The 18,471-nt window shown below is 41.3% G+C and overlaps 3 protein-coding genes and 1 long non-coding RNA gene across 4 annotated transcripts; 3 read left to right on the top strand and 1 right to left on the bottom strand.

Moving 5' to 3' along the window:
• Positions 1–202: 202 nt before the first annotated feature.
• Positions 203–1,900, top strand: LOC120735030 (nuclear-pore anchor-like). Its single transcript, XM_040034189.1, has 2 exons — positions 203–1,364; positions 1,509–1,900. Exons 1-2 carry the CDS (start codon positions 875–877, stop codon positions 1,898–1,900), a joined length of 882 nt encoding a protein of 293 aa, XP_039890123.1. The 5' UTR covers positions 203–874.
• Positions 1,901–2,093: 193 nt separating this feature from the next.
• LOC120735031 lies at positions 2,094–2,573 on the top strand. Its single transcript, XR_005696162.1, has 2 exons — positions 2,094–2,215; positions 2,364–2,573. It is a non-coding gene; the product is annotated as an uncharacterized LOC120735031 (long non-coding RNA).
• A 935-nt stretch (positions 2,574–3,508) lies between these two features.
• Positions 3,509–7,216, top strand: LOC120735034. The gene is made up of 2 exons (XM_040034197.1): positions 3,509–4,379; positions 7,121–7,216. Exons 1-2 carry the CDS (start codon positions 3,668–3,670, stop codon positions 7,144–7,146), a joined length of 738 nt encoding a protein of 245 aa, XP_039890131.1. The 5' UTR covers positions 3,509–3,667; the 3' UTR covers positions 7,147–7,216.
• A 2,755-nt stretch (positions 7,217–9,971) lies between these two features.
• On the bottom strand, positions 9,972–18,383 carry LOC120735033 (4-hydroxybenzoate polyprenyltransferase, mitochondrial-like). The gene is made up of 8 exons (XM_040034196.1): positions 18,045–18,383; positions 17,251–17,467; positions 16,333–16,499; positions 16,026–16,147; positions 15,692–15,777; positions 15,454–15,587; positions 10,447–10,635; positions 9,972–10,335 (listed from the first exon to the last, which is right to left on the bottom strand). Exons 1-8 carry the CDS (start codon positions 18,060–18,062, stop codon positions 10,219–10,221), a joined length of 1,050 nt encoding a protein of 349 aa, XP_039890130.1. The 5' UTR covers positions 18,063–18,383; the 3' UTR covers positions 9,972–10,218.
• Positions 18,384–18,471: the final 88 nt, after the last annotated feature.

The following is an 18,471-nucleotide window of genomic DNA, read 5'->3' as shown; positions in this document are numbered from 1 at the left end:
TGGTATATAATGATGTCCTACGTGATTGCTAGCGACACAGCTACGTTAGCATAACATTAGCACAGTGAAGCTGAAGATGAATGCCAACTTTTTCCCACTCGATAAAAGTTAACGTGAGGGTTTCTAGTGGTTAGGGACAAATGCAATTGCATGGCAGGATGCTGTAAACGGACCAAACTTCAGTCAGGAGAACAACTGAGATATCCATCCGCAATACGAGGTTAGTCATTAATATACTGCAACAACATGGGAATATAGCAGCTGCGAGAGAATTCAGCATTAATGAATCAATGGGACGGAAGTGGAGGAGTGGAGTTTTTGGCTATCCCCATTTCCAAAAGTGCTTTGTCTCTTTGCTATTACTGTCGCTCAGTAAAAATTGCAGATGATGTTGTTTTTAGCCGCTGCAATGCTTTCAACCAAAACAGGCGCAGCTTGATGACACCATCAACATACGCTATCGCGGTAGAGCGGTATAGTCAAAATCTCTACCGTTGGCCAAATTTATATCGTTTCTACCGTATACCGTTTATACCGCCCACTTCTATTTCAAAGAATAAGATGTGGTGAGAAGGAGAGGGGCTGACAGTGAAACTGCTATCTCTATGCAGTAAGCAGACAAAAGATAATCCAACATTTTTAAGCAATTTAAACATGATTTGCAAAATAGTTGTAGTAATGTTTTATTCAGTATGCTTCCAAAATCAGTGACTAAGCCCACTCACAAGGAAAGTGTTTACTATGTCATGTCTGTCTTCCCATAAACTATAGGACTGGGAGTCTTATCTCAACCCCATAACTCCAAGTGTATTATATTGGATAAATGAGTTTTTGAGGCTTCCACATCATCAGTGCCCCACCCCAATATAATGTGATGGAAAAGTGTATCATAATTTGGACCTTGATTCTGTCTATGCAGGTCATGAAGAATCATGAACTCGTGGGTCAGGGGAGCCTTGATCAGCTGGAGGCAAGCGTTGATAATGTGCCAGTAACAGAAGAAGAAGAGGAACATTTGTCTAACATGGACCAGCTAGATAAGGAGAGAGAAGATGTAGAAATGGAGGACCTTTTTGCAGACTGTGATGAGGTTCCACAAGCTGAGAACCTGGAAGAAAACTATACCACAGAGAAAAGTGCACTCCAGATCAGGGAATGCCAGGAAACCAACGGAGAAAGTCCTGGCGAGACTTCCGAATCAGACATTCAACATGAAAATGCCAAACCAAACTCTACTGTCCAACAAGAGCTGCAAAAACAAGCGGAGCTTGTGCTGCTAGAGACTGCAAGAGAACAGGAGACAGGAAATGTGGAACAAAGTGTAACAGAAGTGAAAATTACAGATACCCCATGTGAGGATTACGGCGATCCAGAGGAAGAGAGGCAGACATATGAAAACCAAGCCCAACCTGAATTCACAGAATCTGGAGACAAACAACAAATGGAGACAGGAAATGTGGAACAAAGTGTAACAGAAGTGAAAATTACAGATCCCATGTGAGGATTAGGCGATCCAGAGGAAGAGAGGCAGACAAATGAAAACCAAGCCCAACCTGAATTCACAGAATCTGGAGACGAACAACAAATGGAGACAGGAAATGTGGAACAAAGTGTAACAGAAGTGAAAATTACAGATACCCCATGTGAGGATTACGGCGATCCAGAGGAAGAGAGGCAGACAAATGAAAACCAAGCCCAACCTGAATTCACAGAATCTGGAGACAAACAACAAATGGAGGACAGGTTAAATGTGGAACAAAGTGTAACAGAAGTGAAATCTACAGATACCCCATTTGAGGATACGGCGAGTACAGAGAGAAGAGAGGCAGGACATATGACCCACCAAGCCCAACCTGAATTCACAGAATCTGAGACAACAACAAATGAGACAGGAATGTGAGAACAAAGTTGTAATACAGAAGTGAAATTACAGATACCCCATGTGAGGATTACGGTCTATCCAGAGGAGGAAGAGAGGCAGACAAATGAAAACCAAGCCCAACCTGAATTCACCGAATCTGGAGACGAATAAACAAATGGAGACAGGAAATTGTGGAAACAAAGTGTAACAGAAGTGAAAAATTACAGAGTTCCCCCATGTGAGGATTAAGGCGATCCAGAGGAAGAGAGGCAGACATATGAAAACCAAGCCCAACCTGAATTCACAGAATCTGGTAGACAAACAACAAATGGAGACAGGAAATGTGGAACAAAGGTGTAAACAGAAGTGAAATTACAGATACCCCATGTGAGGATTACGGCGATCCAGAGGAAGAGAGGCAGACAAATGAAACCAAGCCCAACCTGAATTCACAGAATCTGGAGACAAAACAACAAATGGAGACAGGACATGTGGAACAAAGTGTAACAGAAGTGAAAATTACAGATACCCCATGTGAGGATTACGGCGATCCAGAGGAAGAGAGGCAGACATATGAAAACCAAGCCAACCTGAATTCACAGAATCTGGAGACAAACAACAAATGGAGACAGGAAATGTGGAACAAAGTGTAACAGAAGTGAAAATTACAGATACCCCATGTGAGGATTACGGCGATCCAGAGGAAGAGAGGCAGACAAATGAAAACCAAGCCCAACCTGAATTTCACAGAATCTGGAGACAACCAACAAATGGAGACAGGAAATGTGGAACAAAGTGTAACAGAAGTGAAAATTACCAGATACCCCATGTGAGGATTACGGCGATCCAGAGGAAGAGAGGCAAGACATATGAAAACCAAGCCCCACACTGAATCACAGAACTCTGGGAGACAACAACAATGGAGACAGGAAATGTGGAACAAAGTGTAACAGAAGTGAAAATTACAGATACACCCATGTGAGGATTACGGCTGATCCAGAGGAAGAGAGGAAGCCAAATGAAAATCAAGCCCAACCTGAATTCAAGAATTGGAGACAAACAACAAATGGAGACAGGAAATGTGGAACAAGTGTAACAGAAGGTGAAAATTTACAGATTGCCCCATGTGAGGATTACGGCGATCCAGATGAAGAGAGGCAGACAAATGAAAACCAAGCCCAACCTGAATTCACAGAATCTGGAGACAAACAACAAATGGAAGACAGGAAATGTGGAACAAAGTGTAACAGAAGTGAAAAGTACAGATACCCCATGTGAGGATTTACGGCGATCCAGAGGAAGAGAGGCAGACAAATGAAAACCAAGCCCAACCCTGAATTCACAGAATCTGGAGACAAACAACAAATGGAGACAGAAATGTGGAACAAAGTGTAACAGAAGTGAAATTACAGATGCCCCATGTGAGGATTACGGCGATCCAGAGGAAGAGAGGCAGACAAATGAAAACCAAGCCCAACCTGAATTCACAGAATCTGGAGACTAACAACAAATGGAGACAGGAAATGTTGGAAACAAAGTGTAACAGAAGTGAAAATTACAGATACCCCATGTGAGGATTACGGCGATCCAGAGGAAGAAGAGGCAGACAAATGAAAACCAAGCCCAACCTGAATTCACAGAATCTGAGACAACCAAAAATGGAGACAGGAAATGTGGAACAAAGTGTAACAGAAGTGAAAATTACAGATACCCCATGTGAGGATTACGGCGATCCAGAGGAAGAGAGGGCAGACAAATGAAAACCAAGCCCAACCTGAATTCACAGAATCTGGAGACAAACAACAAATGGAGACAGGAAATGATTTCAAAGATGATGAAGAAACACCAGCTCAAAAGCAAGACGTTAAAGCACTTGAGCATAAAACACTGAACATTGAGGCAAAGGTAGAAGATGACATACTGCGTCATATCTTACAGTTGGCCAATGATGACAGCAAGATGCATAACAAGGCAGATGAGGGTAAAATGGTCAAGATGGAGAAGGGCACTGAGGCAAGTGATGCAAGTGATATCCCATTAGCTGAAGAGAGCAACTTCCCTTTGTTCCAGAATCCAAAGAGTCAAGTTGGTATAGAGTCAAATTCAGCCTTAACAAAGCTAAATATTGCACATGTAAATAACACGAGGACAGAGGAGAGTTTAAAAATTGAAAGACATATGTTAACCCTCCCGCCCACTTGTGCACAACTTAAGATGATCACCGGCGATATTTTAGGTGTCTCGTTTACAAAATTAAAGCAGGAAGAAGTGCACACTCAGCAAAGCAGTGAACAGGAACCTAAACCTTGCACAGAAATACCAGTACTTGAGAAAGAATGTCTGAAGAAGGAAGTGCACTCTCCTGAATGCTTCAAGGAGGAAGAAGAGAATGGTCCTTTCAAGCAGAAGCAGAACCAAGAATCTGAGATGCTCACAGAAGACGAGGAACGACACCAAGATCAGGCGCCTGGTGACCACGACGGGATGAAGGATGATGATTGTCTGCAAGAGCCTGAAGGTAAAAAGAAATTATGAGTGAATTGAAATATTAGTTTTTGTGCATTTTTGTAAGCAAAATGCAGAAGCAGTGTGGAAAAACTAAATCTTTTCGTCTATAGGATGTAAGAAGGTAAGTAACAGCCAGATGCTACAATCATCAGCAAGTATGGTGACCTCTGTAAAAACAAATTGTCTGGCAGTTCATTGATCTGTTCACATGTGTGATAAAACAATGCACAAGGCGAAGATGCTCAGACAAACCAAAGAAATATATGTAGAAGAGCTACATCTGAGACTCTAAAGGCTTCAATAGCGATGTCTAGCGATACTGCAAAGCATCACGTTTGGAGAAAACCAAACAGGATAACAGCACAAGCTGTTCACCTCCACACTTGCCTTTGTTCTACTCGTGTGCTGTGTAGATCACAGCTGTATCCACACCTGGGCATTTGTTATGCAGATGTTGTGGCAAACCTTCTGGCACCTACTTATACAGTACAGGGAATAGGGCTGCCACGATTAGTCGACTAGTCACGATTACGTCGACTATCAAAATCATCGACGACTGATTTAATAGTCGACGCGTCGTTTGAAGCTTTGTAAGATCACAAAAGATGCAGGAATAAGTAGTAGGATTTAAGAGTGTAATAAACGGACTGATACAGAAGATGGCAGCACTGCAATGTACAAGGATGCCAGCTGCCGTTAAAACCCCGAAGAAAGAAGAAGAAGCAGTGTCCCAGAATTCATAGCGCAGCCCAGCTTAAACGCGGCAGCTAGTTAGTTTTATATTACTCTTATTATTCTTTCTGGGTCACAAAATAAAGGTTTAACATATGTTCAGGCGAGAATGTAGCTGTGTAAACCTCAAATATCTGCTCAGTTTATCAAGACACCACATATTTTCAAAAGCGCTCCGACGTTTTCGGAGACGTCTGTTACCCACTAGCTCGATAGCGAGCCGGGGGCTAGGCTCACTAGTGCCCTGAGACCCACCGCTGTCTTTCGCTACTCAGGTTAAACATATATAAGTCACTTAGATAACTTAACAATGTTATTGTTTATCTTTTTTTAGTATTTTATTTGTTCCTGAGTAAATCAGTTTGGCTGAGATTAAAGTTATAGTTTTTACATAGCTGAATAAACGTCAAGCAGACAGCTGATTATCAGAAGTGTGAGATTCTCGAGAATATACTCCAGTGTCCTGTTATATTTTAGATAGCAAGGAGTTTATTAAACTTCACCGAAACAATCTGCAAATTTCATTAAAATTTAATAAACTACCATCTTGTCTTATTTTTAGTTAGCACAGACCTTAAACACTTAAAGCTGTAAGCTAATGGTAGTTATATAAGAGCAGATGCTGCTGGTGCAATAGATGCACTTTTACGTCCAGTGGACGCATGATCTGATTAGTCGACTAATTGCAAAAATAATCTGTGACTAGTCGACTATCAAAATAATCGTTTGTGGCAGCCCTAACAGGAATACTACCTGCACGAACCAGTCATTATCAGGTATTAACTTGATTTCACTCTGCCAGTACAAATTACATAAACATATGGGACAGTTTTCATGCTATATCCTCCTAACCTTTCGTAAGTGAATATTCTCTAGGGTGTACAGATGTATGAATCAAGCCTGTTCAGAGTTAGGATGTTGTATAAAATATAAATAATGCAGCATGCAGTGATTTGTATGGTATCTCTATGGTAGTTATTTTAAAAAAAATATTAAAACCCCTCTCTCTTCTATAACAAGTTACAGAAAGTTGGCACCTTTAAAAAGAATGAGGACCTGTGACCAGAGCAGTACATTTTTGGATACTTGAAGAAGGTGCAGTTCATGCTTAGCACATATTTCAAAATCAAGTATCCGTGATGGTATCCAGGCATCGATTACCTTCAAAGGTATCACTAATGCTTAATAGTATCTACTAGGTTTAGAACAACAGAGACAACGGCTTTTTTTAAGAAAGATCATATTTACATAAGAAAGAACACATTTGCATCATGAAATTAGAAATATAACAATGTAGAACATAAAATCGTCATTTGAATTTAGTACCAAATCACAAAAGTGAGGTCTTTAAGTTGTAAGGCAATGACCCTACAGTATTAGAGAGAAAACCACAACAATCAGATGATACCCTATGGGCAAAGCACTTGGTGATGGTGGGAAGGTAACCCTCCCTTTTAACAGGAAGAAGCCTCCAGGGAGGGACAGACGTCTGCCACAACGGTTGGGAGATGAGGTGAAACTCCTGAGCAATTTATCTTGCTCTTTCAATTATATAAGCTATGTTCTGATCTTTGATAGGATTAGAACACAGCACAGTCCCTTCAGTTTTCAAACGCGTACAGGGTTGTAAACACAGTGGCAAAAATGTTCCTAATCACACTTTTGTGAAATATGTCAAACTCAAAACGACCATGTGTTTTTCAATAAAACAATCTGTTGCTTGAAGCATTCAACCACATCACGTGGTTTTAGCAGCCTGTTGACTTTGTTTCGTTTCCAAGAATTGTTATGTTGTTGCCTAACCTTTCAGATGCCGTTTCCAGAATCAACTTTGTGATCACAGCTCTAGAACAGCTAATGTACTAAAAAGACTCTGATATGAATGTCAGAGGCCATTTCTTCACCATTATAGATGAACTCTTAGCCTAAGTTAGACATAATGTTTTTACATCTAAAGTAAAAACATTATATGTATACAGATATCCTATTTAATCACAGTAATATCTCTTTCACTTTCAGACTGTTCTTGGCAGTGTCCACTTTGATGCTGCTCACCCAGAGAATCACCTCTGTGTCTTTGGACCTTCAGGAGAAACGAGTCGTACTGACACCATCCAAAAGGCAGACTTGTGTCACGCTTCTCCCTCTAATCAACTACATCCTCAATTTTACCACACTGCTTGGTGGTCCTTTGGATTCCTATGGACAATTCATTACTCTAATGGAGGGGATCAACCTCACCTCGCCACCCAGTCCTCTAGGTGTAGTTTTCCTAAAGCTGATGCAAGTTTAATGCTAGAGTGGGTTAGATTTTATCTTGTCTTTTTTCTGAAACATCTTATCCATGATTTCAACCCTGGCATCCTCTATGGCAGTGGTTCCCAAACTTTTTTTGCTGGGCCCCCCTTTGTTTTACAGAAAAGTGTTCTTCGCCCCCCCCCCCTGCGCGCACACACACACACCACACACGCACGCACGCACGCACTAACACATCCTCCAACCACACACACCCATATTTTGCTTAATTGCGGTTTATTTCACACCTCAAACATTTAGTAAACAATTGAGCAAATACAAGTAATCTGCAGGTAGTAAGCAGGGTTTTAATAGTTTTGCAATTTTCATTAGTTTTTATTTTATATTTAGTTTTGACTTCAGATTTTCAATTTTATATCAGTTTTAATTAGTTTTTACCAATTGTTTGCTAGTTTAGTTTTTTATTTTTTTTGAAAATCCTTAGTTTCAGTTTAGTTTTGATTAGTTTCAGTTATAGTTTTAGTTGTGTTTGCAATAATTAAGTGTAACAAAATCCCAGTTTCATCATATCAGTCATTCTCTTCTGCTTATCCTTGAGTATGTTGCCATTCCAGCTACCATCGGGATGCATCACGCTGCCTTGCCTGGGGTTAGCTTCTGTTTTCTGGGGATGAGGGTTGAGTGTGCTCCCTTACATTCTCAAGGTAAGCTAGGTTAGCCTTCTTGTGTGAGCTTTTCAAGTGCACTTTAAGGTTTGTGGGAATTTTTTTCCCTTTAGAAATGTCCCTCATAATTGTCTCTTTCCACTACAAGACACTTGCTTTATCCAAAACAGTCATATTCAAAGTAATCCCAAATTGGAATCTGGCGCTTTCTCCTGACATGATTCTGCGCGTGGACGGAGCAGCAACACAGACGACTCGACTAACGTACTGCCACCTGCTGGCATAATTAGACAGCAAAAAAAATCTGGAAACTAAACTTCATTTTCACCCTTGACTATTGTATGACACGCACACATCAATGAAAACTAAACACAGTTTTGCTATAAATGCAGTTAATTTTTTATTAGTTTTGTGAACACTCATTACAGTTTTAGTTAGTTTTCCTTTTTTTGTTTTTATTTTTATTTCCATTAACGAAAATGTTTTTTCACTTCTAGTTTTCATTATTTCGTTAGTTTTCGTTAGCAATAATAACCTTGGTAGTAAGAAAATAAACTACTAACTCTTTTACACTACATCCACGCCTACACTGGTATTTTTGAAAACGCAGCTGTTTCGTCCACACGTAAATGGTGTTTCGAATCACCGAAAACTGAGATTTTTTTTTAAAACTCATTTTTTGTGTTTATGTGTGGACGAGGAATACAGAGTTCGTCATGCAACATTAAAGGCATGTGCCTTTATTCATGTCAGGCGGTGGGCAATGTTATTGTTTACATGAGAGGAATTGCAGAATGGCAGCTATTCAGATTAACAGTATTTTGTCTCCATCTTCAGGTTTTACATGCTTACATATAAACACGCAGTTACTGTCCCTCCATTTAGAAAGGCAGAGGCGTCACGGTGTAATTATTTTACATGTAGTTGTTTTTTTCCTGTGTAATATTCAACATTGCTATCAATAAATTTTTCAAAAAAAAATGCCTCTGTGCAAAATGGGTTTAAAAACATAAACAACTGTGGGATGCTGTTTGTCCGTGATTTAGATGGGGGGGAACAAATCGTGGCAGTATCAGCCTGGTGTTATTTGTATCCCGCTGTAACTTTACTGTATAAAGAGCTAACATCTCCAAAATGTCAGGAGTAGTTAGTCATTACAACAAGTGTTTGTGAACTAAAAATCAAGAATGTGGGATACTGTTTGTCCGTGATTTGGAGAGCCCAGCGCTGCTCCTGACGAAGGGAAAACCAATTCTGCCGGGGAGACCTACCTTGGCCTTGTTAGCAGGTGCAACCAAAGGGACGTTTCATGCTTCCCACTGTACTTTTCTCGTCTTTGGCTTAGAAATGCAGTTGGTTTGGAAACATATCAGCTTAGTGCTTCGCCCCTGCTTTGCGTTTGTTGTGGGCGCTGTGCTAGCAGTGTTCCAAGCCTTTGTTTTTTCCCCTTTTCATGCTCACCCTGATTCAATTGCTGTGGTAGGGATCTTAAAAAAACCTTTTGCATAAACAAATGTCTGCAAATATCCAGCTGAAGCAACCCTGTAAGAAGAGTGGGCCGAAATTCCTCTCCAACAATGTAAGGAACTGATAAACTCAGAGAAAATGATTAAGTTATTGCAACTAAACATACCTTCTATATTGGAAGATGTACTTAGTTTTTCACTGGACTGGAGTAAATGAATTCTCTTTCAACTTTGTTTAAAAAGTTTTAGAGTACTGAAACATCATGGGTGAGAGCAGTCTCATGTTGCAAAAGCACTAAAAAGAACCAGTAAAGTCTGCAGATCTACACGCCGACTCTCACCAAAGTCCTATAATTAATAACTGGAAGTGGTTTCTGACACATAAGCACAGGTAAAGTGGGTAAATGCTGCCTGGCCAGCATAAAAACAAAGAGCACCAATGTCAACCAGTGACTTCTGAAGGATGTCACGCAAAGACCCAGATATTTTTGTGTTTTATGGACCAAAACAAAGTAATGAGGCCACTGGCGTACAGTACATTCATCAGGTAGGAAGAATCATACTGCTCCATGGTGGTCAAACTTAATGCAGCAATTTAAATTTAGATTTACTGGCATTTTTGAAAATACATAAGTTGTTAAAAGAGTGCTTCTCATAAAAAAACACACAAATGTAATAAAACATTGTCTCTAATTATATGAAGGCTTGTTCATTTCTTCAGAGTGTGTCTTTATTCTTTCCACAAATTCCCGGCAACAATACCTAAAAACAACAACAGTCCAAGGTTTCTGTTTGAAACAAACTTTTTCCAGCAGTCTTCTGGTTTGTTGATGTCTAATGTGTAAATCTACGAGAGAAGAAAATAAATATACTTCAATGGAAAACCTAATCTTAAAACACATGAATCTGTGCATGTTTCTCATTTAAATGTTGTATTAAAGTTGACCATGATCCTCACCTGGTTTGTCAGGTGCATTGCTATACCGGTGAGTACAGCATAGTAAGGGAGAGTCTGTTCAGCATTGACCCCAGCTAATACCAGTCCAGACATCATGGCCACAACGAAGCCACTCAGCCAGGGTTTGGTTTGCTCCTGGAACCTCAGTGCAGTAGATTTGACTCCTACTTTGATGTCATCCTCCTTATCCTATTTATGAAAGACAAAACAACACGAGGTCATAGTCAATCAAGGTCCCTACTTTAACATCCTGGATCCTGTGGACTTTCCTCCTCTGACCGCTAGCCCTCGCCATCCCGCTGTGTCGCTAAGGTCTGCGCCATCTCCACCACTACGCCCCCGGAGCCGCGGTGGGCAACCCGACGCTGTGGTGCAAACTCACCGCGGAGAGCTGTGCTTTACCCCGGCTCCTCGGAGAAGAGGACCCACGGCGCGGCTACCTGGGAGTCACTCACGCAGTCCGGCTGGCGCATCTCCATCTGAACACCCCCGGTGCCGCGGCGCGGGCGTCTCAGATGGCCAGCAGCCCCCGGTAGCACCTCCTCTCTCCACGCTGGTCCTCGGGGATTCCATCGTCAGGAACGTGCGGATGAGGGGGGCGCTCACGCTGTCGTTCCCGGGAGCCACTGTTGTTGACATAGTGGACAGAATTCCCAACATTCTGGCATCCCACCCACAGGTTAACCGGCTCATCATCCACATCGGCACCAATGACATCCCAAACAGCAATCTGAGCTGCTGAAGTTGGACTTCCTCCAACTCTTCAGCCTCCTTGGTCAGTTGCAGGTGAGTGCTTTTATCTCCGGGCCCACCCCCACCTGTGGCAGAGGGATAGGCCGTTTCAGCCGGCTGCTCAGCCTTAACACCTGGCTTTCCTCCGCCTGTGTCTCCCACGGCGTGGGTTTTATTAACAATTTTGATGCCTCTGGGAGAGGAGGCATCTTTTTGGGGCAGACGGGCTCCACCTCAACGCCTGGGGGAACGCCGTTTTGCTGTCCGCCAATTTGGCATTTGGCGTACAGCCACTGCCGCAACATCGCCCTGTCACTACCCCAAATTGACATTACCTGCAGATCTGTCTGCCACTGACTGATGTTCCCCTGGTCCCAGCTCCTATATTGTTCCACTTTAACAGTAATACACAAAACTCTGGACTCGGACCTCTCTCTCCCACAGTCAACACAATACCCGTCATAATCACAAACAGAGAGCAACAGAATTATCATACATCTAGTAACTCCAAAAACATTAATAACCTCCGGCCTCTTCAAAAATATCAACATCCATTCAACTCTATTGTCAAAAATCCACCAGTCTCAATCAGTATGGCACTTTTAAATGTCCGCTCTCTGTTGAACAAGTCTTTTATTATTAATGATTTAATTTTAGATAATAAACTTGACTGTTTATTTTTAACTGAAACATGGCTGGGTTCGGATGCACCAGTTGTTCTCACTGAGGCCTCCCCACCAAATTTTAATTTCTCTTTTTCTGTTAGAAGTGGTAAGAGAGGTGGTGGGACTGCATCTTTAGCCAACAACACACTCACCTCCAAACAACCTCGGCGCTATCTAACCTCTGAAGTGGCTGCAAATTTTTACCAGGGTTTTAGACGAATGCCCCCCTGCGATTTTACCTGCACCCTGCGATTTGATTTTTAATCATTTCAACAGCAAACTGAAAAAAAGCCTTGACTCCGTTGCTCCACTCACCACCAAAAAGATTAACGTAAAACACGTATCACCCTGGACAAACGAAGAAGTCAAAAAACTCAAAAGAAATTGCAGGGCAGCAGAAGGAGGTGGAGGAAAAATAAAAATACTATCAACCATCAATATTTTGCGAGCAACTTAAAGTGTACAATAATACATTAAGGAATTCAAGAAATTCATACTTCGCCAAAATAATCAGTAATAACAAAAATAATCCCAAGGTCCTCTTTTCCACCATAGATCATTTATTTAACCCTGATTTTAACAGCTCCCAAAGAACCCCCCACAGACTCACTCTGTGAGCAGTTTGCGGACCACTTCAGGGGAAAAGTCAGCGCCATCAGATCTGATATTTTATCTAATCGCGATATGTTTGTAAACACATCTGCGGGCTCGATTGTACCTGAGGAGACACTGGACAGCTTTGTCCTGGTTAATGCTGAGAACCTTAAGAAAGTTTTCTCCACAGTGAGACCCACCACATGTCTTGTAGATCCAATCCCTTCTTCACCTCTTTAAAACACTTATGGATTTTTTGAGGCTGAGCTTTTATACATGATGAATTGCTCTCTTCAGTTGGGTGTCTTCCCTGCTGCCTTTAAAAACGGCGGTGGTGAGGCCCCTTCTGAAGAAGAGCAATTTGGATTGTAATGATTTTAATAACTACAGACCTGTATCCAACTTACCATTTTTAAGTAAATCTTAGAAAAACTTGTTTTTACTCAGATTAATGATTTTCTAAATGATAGACAGATCCTGGAGATATTCCAGTCTGGATTTAGGGTGAACCACAGCACAGAGACGGCTCTCCTAAAGGTTTTAAATGATCTTAGATATAACTGGGACTCCCAAAAGCTCTCAGTCCTGGTGCTACTGGATCTAAGCGCAGCCTTTGATACAGTAGACCACGCTATTCTTTTAAACAGACTGAAACACATGGTAGGCCTCTCTGGTGCTGTACACAACTGGTTCACTTCCTATCTCTCTGACAGAACTTTTATGGTGAGTATGGATACATGCTCCTCTAAGATCCATAAAATGACATGTGGTGTGCCTCAAGGGTCGGTTTTAGGCCCTGTACTTTTTAATTTGTATATGCTCCCTCTCGGCAGTGTCATCAGGAGGCATGGAGTGAACTTCCACAGTTACGCTGATGACACGCCGCTGTACATCTCTGTGTCTCCTGATGACACCAGACCAATGGATGCCCTTTTTAACTGTATTTTAGATATAAGATCTTGGATGGCAGAAAACTTTTTACAGCTTAACCAGGACAAAACTGAAGTTTTAATCGTCGGTCCTGAGGCTCAGAGAGAGAAACTCTTGTCTGAATTAGAGGCATTTTCACTATGTCCTTCGCTACAAGTGAAAAACCTGGGTGTTATTTTTGACTCTGAGCTTGGTTTTATCCCACATATTAAACATGTAACCAAAATTGGATTTTATCATCTAAAAAATATAGCCAGAGTCCGCCCAATTCTCTCTCGGGCCAACACGGAGATGCTGATGCATGCTTTTATTACCAGTCGCATTGATTACTGTAATGCCCTGCTCTCTGGTCTTCCTAAGAAGAATATTTCAACTTTACAACTTTTGCAAAACTCGGCAGCTCGTGTGCTGACGAAGACCAGTGGGCGGGCCCACATTACACCGGTTTTTAGAATCGCTGCATTGGCTCCCCGTGTGTTTCAGGATAGATTTTAAAGTTCTTTTATTGGTTTTTAAATGTCTTAATGGTCTTGGGCCTTCTTATCTCTCAGATCTGCTTTTACCATATGAACCCTCGCGGACCCTGAGGTCCTCTGGTACTGGCCTTTTGATTGTCCCTAAAGTCAGGACACATACTCACGGAGAGGCAGCTTTTCAGTGGTATGGTCCTCGTCTGTGGAACAGCCTGCCGGAGGAGCTCAGGGCCGCAGAGAACGTACATGTTTTTAAGAACAGGCTCAAGACCCACCTTTTTAATTTAGTTTTTACTTAGCGTTTATTTATTTTATGCTTATTTATTCTATCCTGCTATTTTATTATTAATTTAGGCTTTACCTAATATTTATTGATTTTATTCTTATCCATTTTTTAATCTTCTTACTCTATTTATATTTATATTGTATCCCGTTCTTATTTATTTTATCATTTTACCCTGTATATAGCCTATTGTGGCATATCTCCAGTGTTTCCTCGGAGGGGGCTCTCTGCACCGGGGCTGTGATCGACCGTGGCTGCTGGGTCGCTGGGGGTCCTCTCAGCCTGGCTGGGGGGCTCCTTTGCCTCCCTCCTGCTGTGTGCCCAGCCTGGAGGCTGCGGTCTGTGACCGGCTCTCGGTGCAGACGGCTCCCTGTTATAGTGTTTCCTCACTTGGCTCATGTGAACCCAGCCCAATTTTTACTCTTTAAGTGTGCGTGTGTGTGTGTGTGTGTGTGTGTGTTGGGGGGGGGGGGGGGGGGGTTTGTGTGTATTCACATCATTTATGTTAATGAGAGTGTGGGGAGTGAGTTGGAGGGTGGGGTGGGCTGCTTTTAACTATGTAAAGCACTTTGTGCTACATTTTTTGTATGAAAAGTGCTTTATAAATAAAGATTGATTGATTGATTGATTGATTGATTGATTGATTGATTGAACATAGGACACATTAATCTCATGTTCACCTCAAAGAAAAACATCAGTAAACACAGTAAACTGCAATCCCTTAAACTGCATTTCTTAAATATAAAGGAACAGCTACCATGTACTCACAGTTTAAACTGTTTTTAAATTAGTTTCAGTTTCTCGGTTCCTTTCTTCTTAATAAATTTACAGGTTCTCAACAGTCACTTTATCATGTATACCAGTTCACCTGGGCAAAAATCCCTTATTGATGTCTGAGGTTAGAGGAGAATGGACAGAAAGGAAGCTGATAGGAAGGCAAGGTTAACTCAAATACCACTCAGAAGAACATCTGCTAAAAAGCATCTCTCAACGCACAACACAATGGGCTACAGCAGCAGAAAAGCACATTGGGGGCTCCTGTCAGGAAATTGAAGCTATAATTTGCAAGCTAAATTGGACAACAGGTGACTGGAAAAACTGCTTTCCTGGTCTGGTGCTGATGACCTTGGTCATGATTTCTGCTGCAACATTTAAATGGCAGTGTCAGAATTTGGCATTAAAAAAGCATGTTGCCAGGTATCATTGGTTCAGGGTAGTGTTGGTGTATGAGAGCGTTCTTTTACATTTACTGCACTCAGCCTTTGGTTTAAGGAAAGAATTGTGTTTAATAGGAACGAAGTGGTGCGATCTCTCAGGCCCACTACTTTACCTGATGTGCGTATATTGTGTCATATACCAGCGTCCACATCACTCCTGAGAAGTATAGCGGGAGACACACGGACCAATCACAAGAGCCTTTAATAGCGGACCAGCCGAGCAGAGCGCCCCAGTTGAAAGTGAGTCCTAAAGTGAGAGAAGAGAACAAGAGAACAGCTATAGTTCTGGTAATCTGTAAAATATTAACTCTAGACAAAGAACACTACAAGATAACTTTACACAGCACATACCCAACACAAACTGTGGCCAGTAAGTGAACCTCTTCATCAGCGGGTAGGTGATAACAAGAGATAAAGAAGCAGCACCCAGAGCTATACTGTGAGAGCATTTTGAACAATGTGAGGGAAAGACTGCAAAATGACTGGATAAATAATCACTTTTAGTTACACTATGAAAATTAACACACTGTAGTAATATTGTGATCCAGTTCAACTGTTGCACTGATTTTTTTTTTCTCATGACTTGGAGGATTTAATCTAACCTATATACCTGTTCCTATTCTTCTATTTATATTTTCCTAATAAAATATCATTAACGTTCATACATAAAATTGATTCTGAGTACCTGTAATAGTTGAGACACAAAAGAACCCCAAGTGCAAGCGAGAGCTGCCCTCCCAGGAAGACCAGCGCCTGCATTCGAGAAATCTCTCCTGATGCGATTGGTCGAGAGGCTGTGCGGGACACCTGCGCAAAAACACAAACACTTTCAATTTATCAGAGCTGAAAAATAAAGAAAACACTTTGAGCAGGGGAGTGACAGTGACACAGGTAAGTCTAACGTCTGCTTGGCAATGGAAGTTTAATTTACTTTATTGCAAAAACATGTCCTGTTCTTTGTTTGGAGTCAGCTGTAAGAAAATCTCATTTACTTTTTTGTCGAAGTCTTTGTCCCACATGTCATTGATGGTGCAGCCGGCCCCTCTCATGAGAAGAGCACCTGTACCAAACAGTGTGAGCATGCCCAGATCTGGGAAGCATCCAGGGTTAGCAGCCAGAGCAATGCTCCATGTACAGGGTAGGTACAGCAGCCATGTCCCTACGATTAAAAGGCAATGAATTTCAAGGGAATTAAACAAGGAAGTAAGATAAGAACAGAAACAAAGCCCACAAAGAGATGAATGTGCAGCCAATAGCTACATTAATCTGGTGGCATTTTAAATGTGGTTTGGTTTTAGATGCATCTGTGCAGTGACACTGAAAAAATGCAGGGGCAAGATATTTTAGACTCATTGTCTTACACAGTAATTACATAAGAGTTTTACACTTTGGTAGGATTATTTCAAAGAACAATTTTAACCATTATTATCTACATCATGAGTTAGGGCTACATGCTTACAAAGATGCTTCCCTGTTAGTGCCAGTTAATAGCTCTACAAGGTCAAAGATGACGTGCTTATTTTAGCCATTTGTTTTCTGAAGACTGTATTAATGTTATATAGCTTCTTGTTTTGTTCTGTTTTGTTAACATGGTGAAAATGCTGCTAAAAATCGTTCTGGGCTTAAAGAGTGCATGTTTAGAATAAAGTCAAAATTCTGCAATATTCTAGATATCAATATTTTTCTTTTAAACTGACACAGATAAAAGTCATTGCATAGCAGAAAATGAATGTGTAGACATGGTCATAATGACCTGCTGAAGTTAAACCTGAGTACATGAGCTTGCTTTGTCACAGTAGGAAGGAAAAACTCCCTTTTAACAGGGAAGGACGGCTATCTGTCGCGACTGGTTGGGGTGAGTGAATGAAGACACGACAACCCAACAATGTGATGTTCATATAAGTACAAACCTATAGGTTTGTCCAGCCTCATCAGCCGGAGGTACGGTTGGATGTGTACTGGTGCTGAATTTACTATAGTAGCAGCTGATAAACTGAACCGTCTTCTCCGGTTTTGCTGTGTTTCAAGAAGTCTTATTGACGACCAGATTGCAGATTGGTTCTTAGGCTTTCTCTTCCACACACGGGGGTCTGAGGGGGGCCCATCTCCAGCCTGTATCCCTTCCTTCTGGATGAAGCAGGTAGAAAGTGTTATGGTTCAAAATATTGGGGATGGAGACAAGAGAAAAACCACAATAACAACACTGGTCCGGCCGGGTCAAGTCAAACGATGATTTTAATGATCACACACGTGGGAGATGGACACTGATGCAGACAGCCTCAGATCTCAAAATGGTGGAGCATTGCTCAAACTCTTATAGCCTCTGGTTCTCCCACTTTATCATAAAAGCCTAAACATTCACATGCTTTTCTCTCACACGGCGCCTAAGCTATGACCTTGGCTCCCCGTTTATCTGCTCCTGCTGAGTTGGGGCAGAAAACTCCAGTATATTCTGTTCTCTTCTAATCAGACAAATAAGGCGATGACTTTCTGCAAACAGTATTTCTTATAACATCATAAAACAATATCATTCATCCACAATAAATCAGCAGTCTAATGTAATGCAAATCAGTTTAACGAATGCAATAGTTATCAGCTTCTTCTAATTCAGGAGAATAATGCAAACTAAAACTACATAATAATTCACAATCTTTAGTTAGGGGTATAACATGGCATAAAATAATATTATAATCTAACAATTGACATCGATAACAAGCTCCATGGTGGATCCTTTTCAGAGTGCTCAAAGCTAGCTTGGCTGGGAACATGGTGTCTCTCTGCACACACAGAAGCAGAAAGACACATGCAAACGAAGGTTAAACAAATACATTTGGTACAACAGAAACAGAGATGTGTGAAACTTTTGGCTGAAACAACCTGACTGTTTTAGCTGTTTAGGTAAGACACTGCACACACCTACATGAGACAAGCTGGTGTTACAGTAACAAGGCTAAGCTATCACTGAAAATATAATTCAATTCAATTCAATTCAATTTTATTTATATAGTGCCAAATCACAACATAAGTCGCCTCAAGGCGCTTCATAGATACAGAGAAAAATCCAACAATCATATGACCCCCTATGAGCAAGCACTTTGGCAACAGTGGGAAGGAAAAACTCCCTTTTAACA

This window comes from Simochromis diagramma, unplaced genomic scaffold (genome assembly GCF_900408965.1).
Source record: "Simochromis diagramma unplaced genomic scaffold, fSimDia1.1 OVJJ01000200.1, whole genome shotgun sequence".
Lineage (NCBI taxonomy): Eukaryota > Metazoa > Chordata > Actinopteri > Cichliformes > Cichlidae > Simochromis > Simochromis diagramma.
This window is presented reverse-complemented; position numbering and strand designations above follow the sequence as displayed.

Bases quoted from the DNA above. Each gene is read 5' to 3' on its own strand.
- LOC120735033 (XM_040034196.1), bottom strand. The intron at 16,500-17,250 runs GTTTGTACTTAT...TTTTAATCGTAG, and splicing joins GAGGCTGGACAAACCTATAG to GGACATGGCTGCTGTACCTA. The intron at 10,336-10,446 runs GTGAGGATCATG...CTTCTCTCGTAG, and splicing joins CAATGCACCTGACAAACCAG to ATTTACACATTAGACATCAA.
- LOC120735030 (XM_040034189.1), top strand. From the start codon at position 875: ATGGAAAAGTGTATCATAATTTGGACCTTGATTCTGTCTATGCAGGTC. The intron at 1,365-1,508 runs GCGATCCAGAGG...TGTGAGGATTAG, and splicing joins TACCCCATGTGAGGATTACG to GCGATCCAGAGGAAGAGAGG.
- LOC120735034 (XM_040034197.1), top strand. From the start codon at position 3,668: ATGGAGACAGGAAATGATTTCAAAGATGATGAAGAAACACCAGCTCAA. The intron at 4,380-7,120 runs GTAAAAAGAAAT...TTTCACTTTCAG, and splicing joins TTGTCTGCAAGAGCCTGAAG to ACTGTTCTTGGCAGTGTCCA.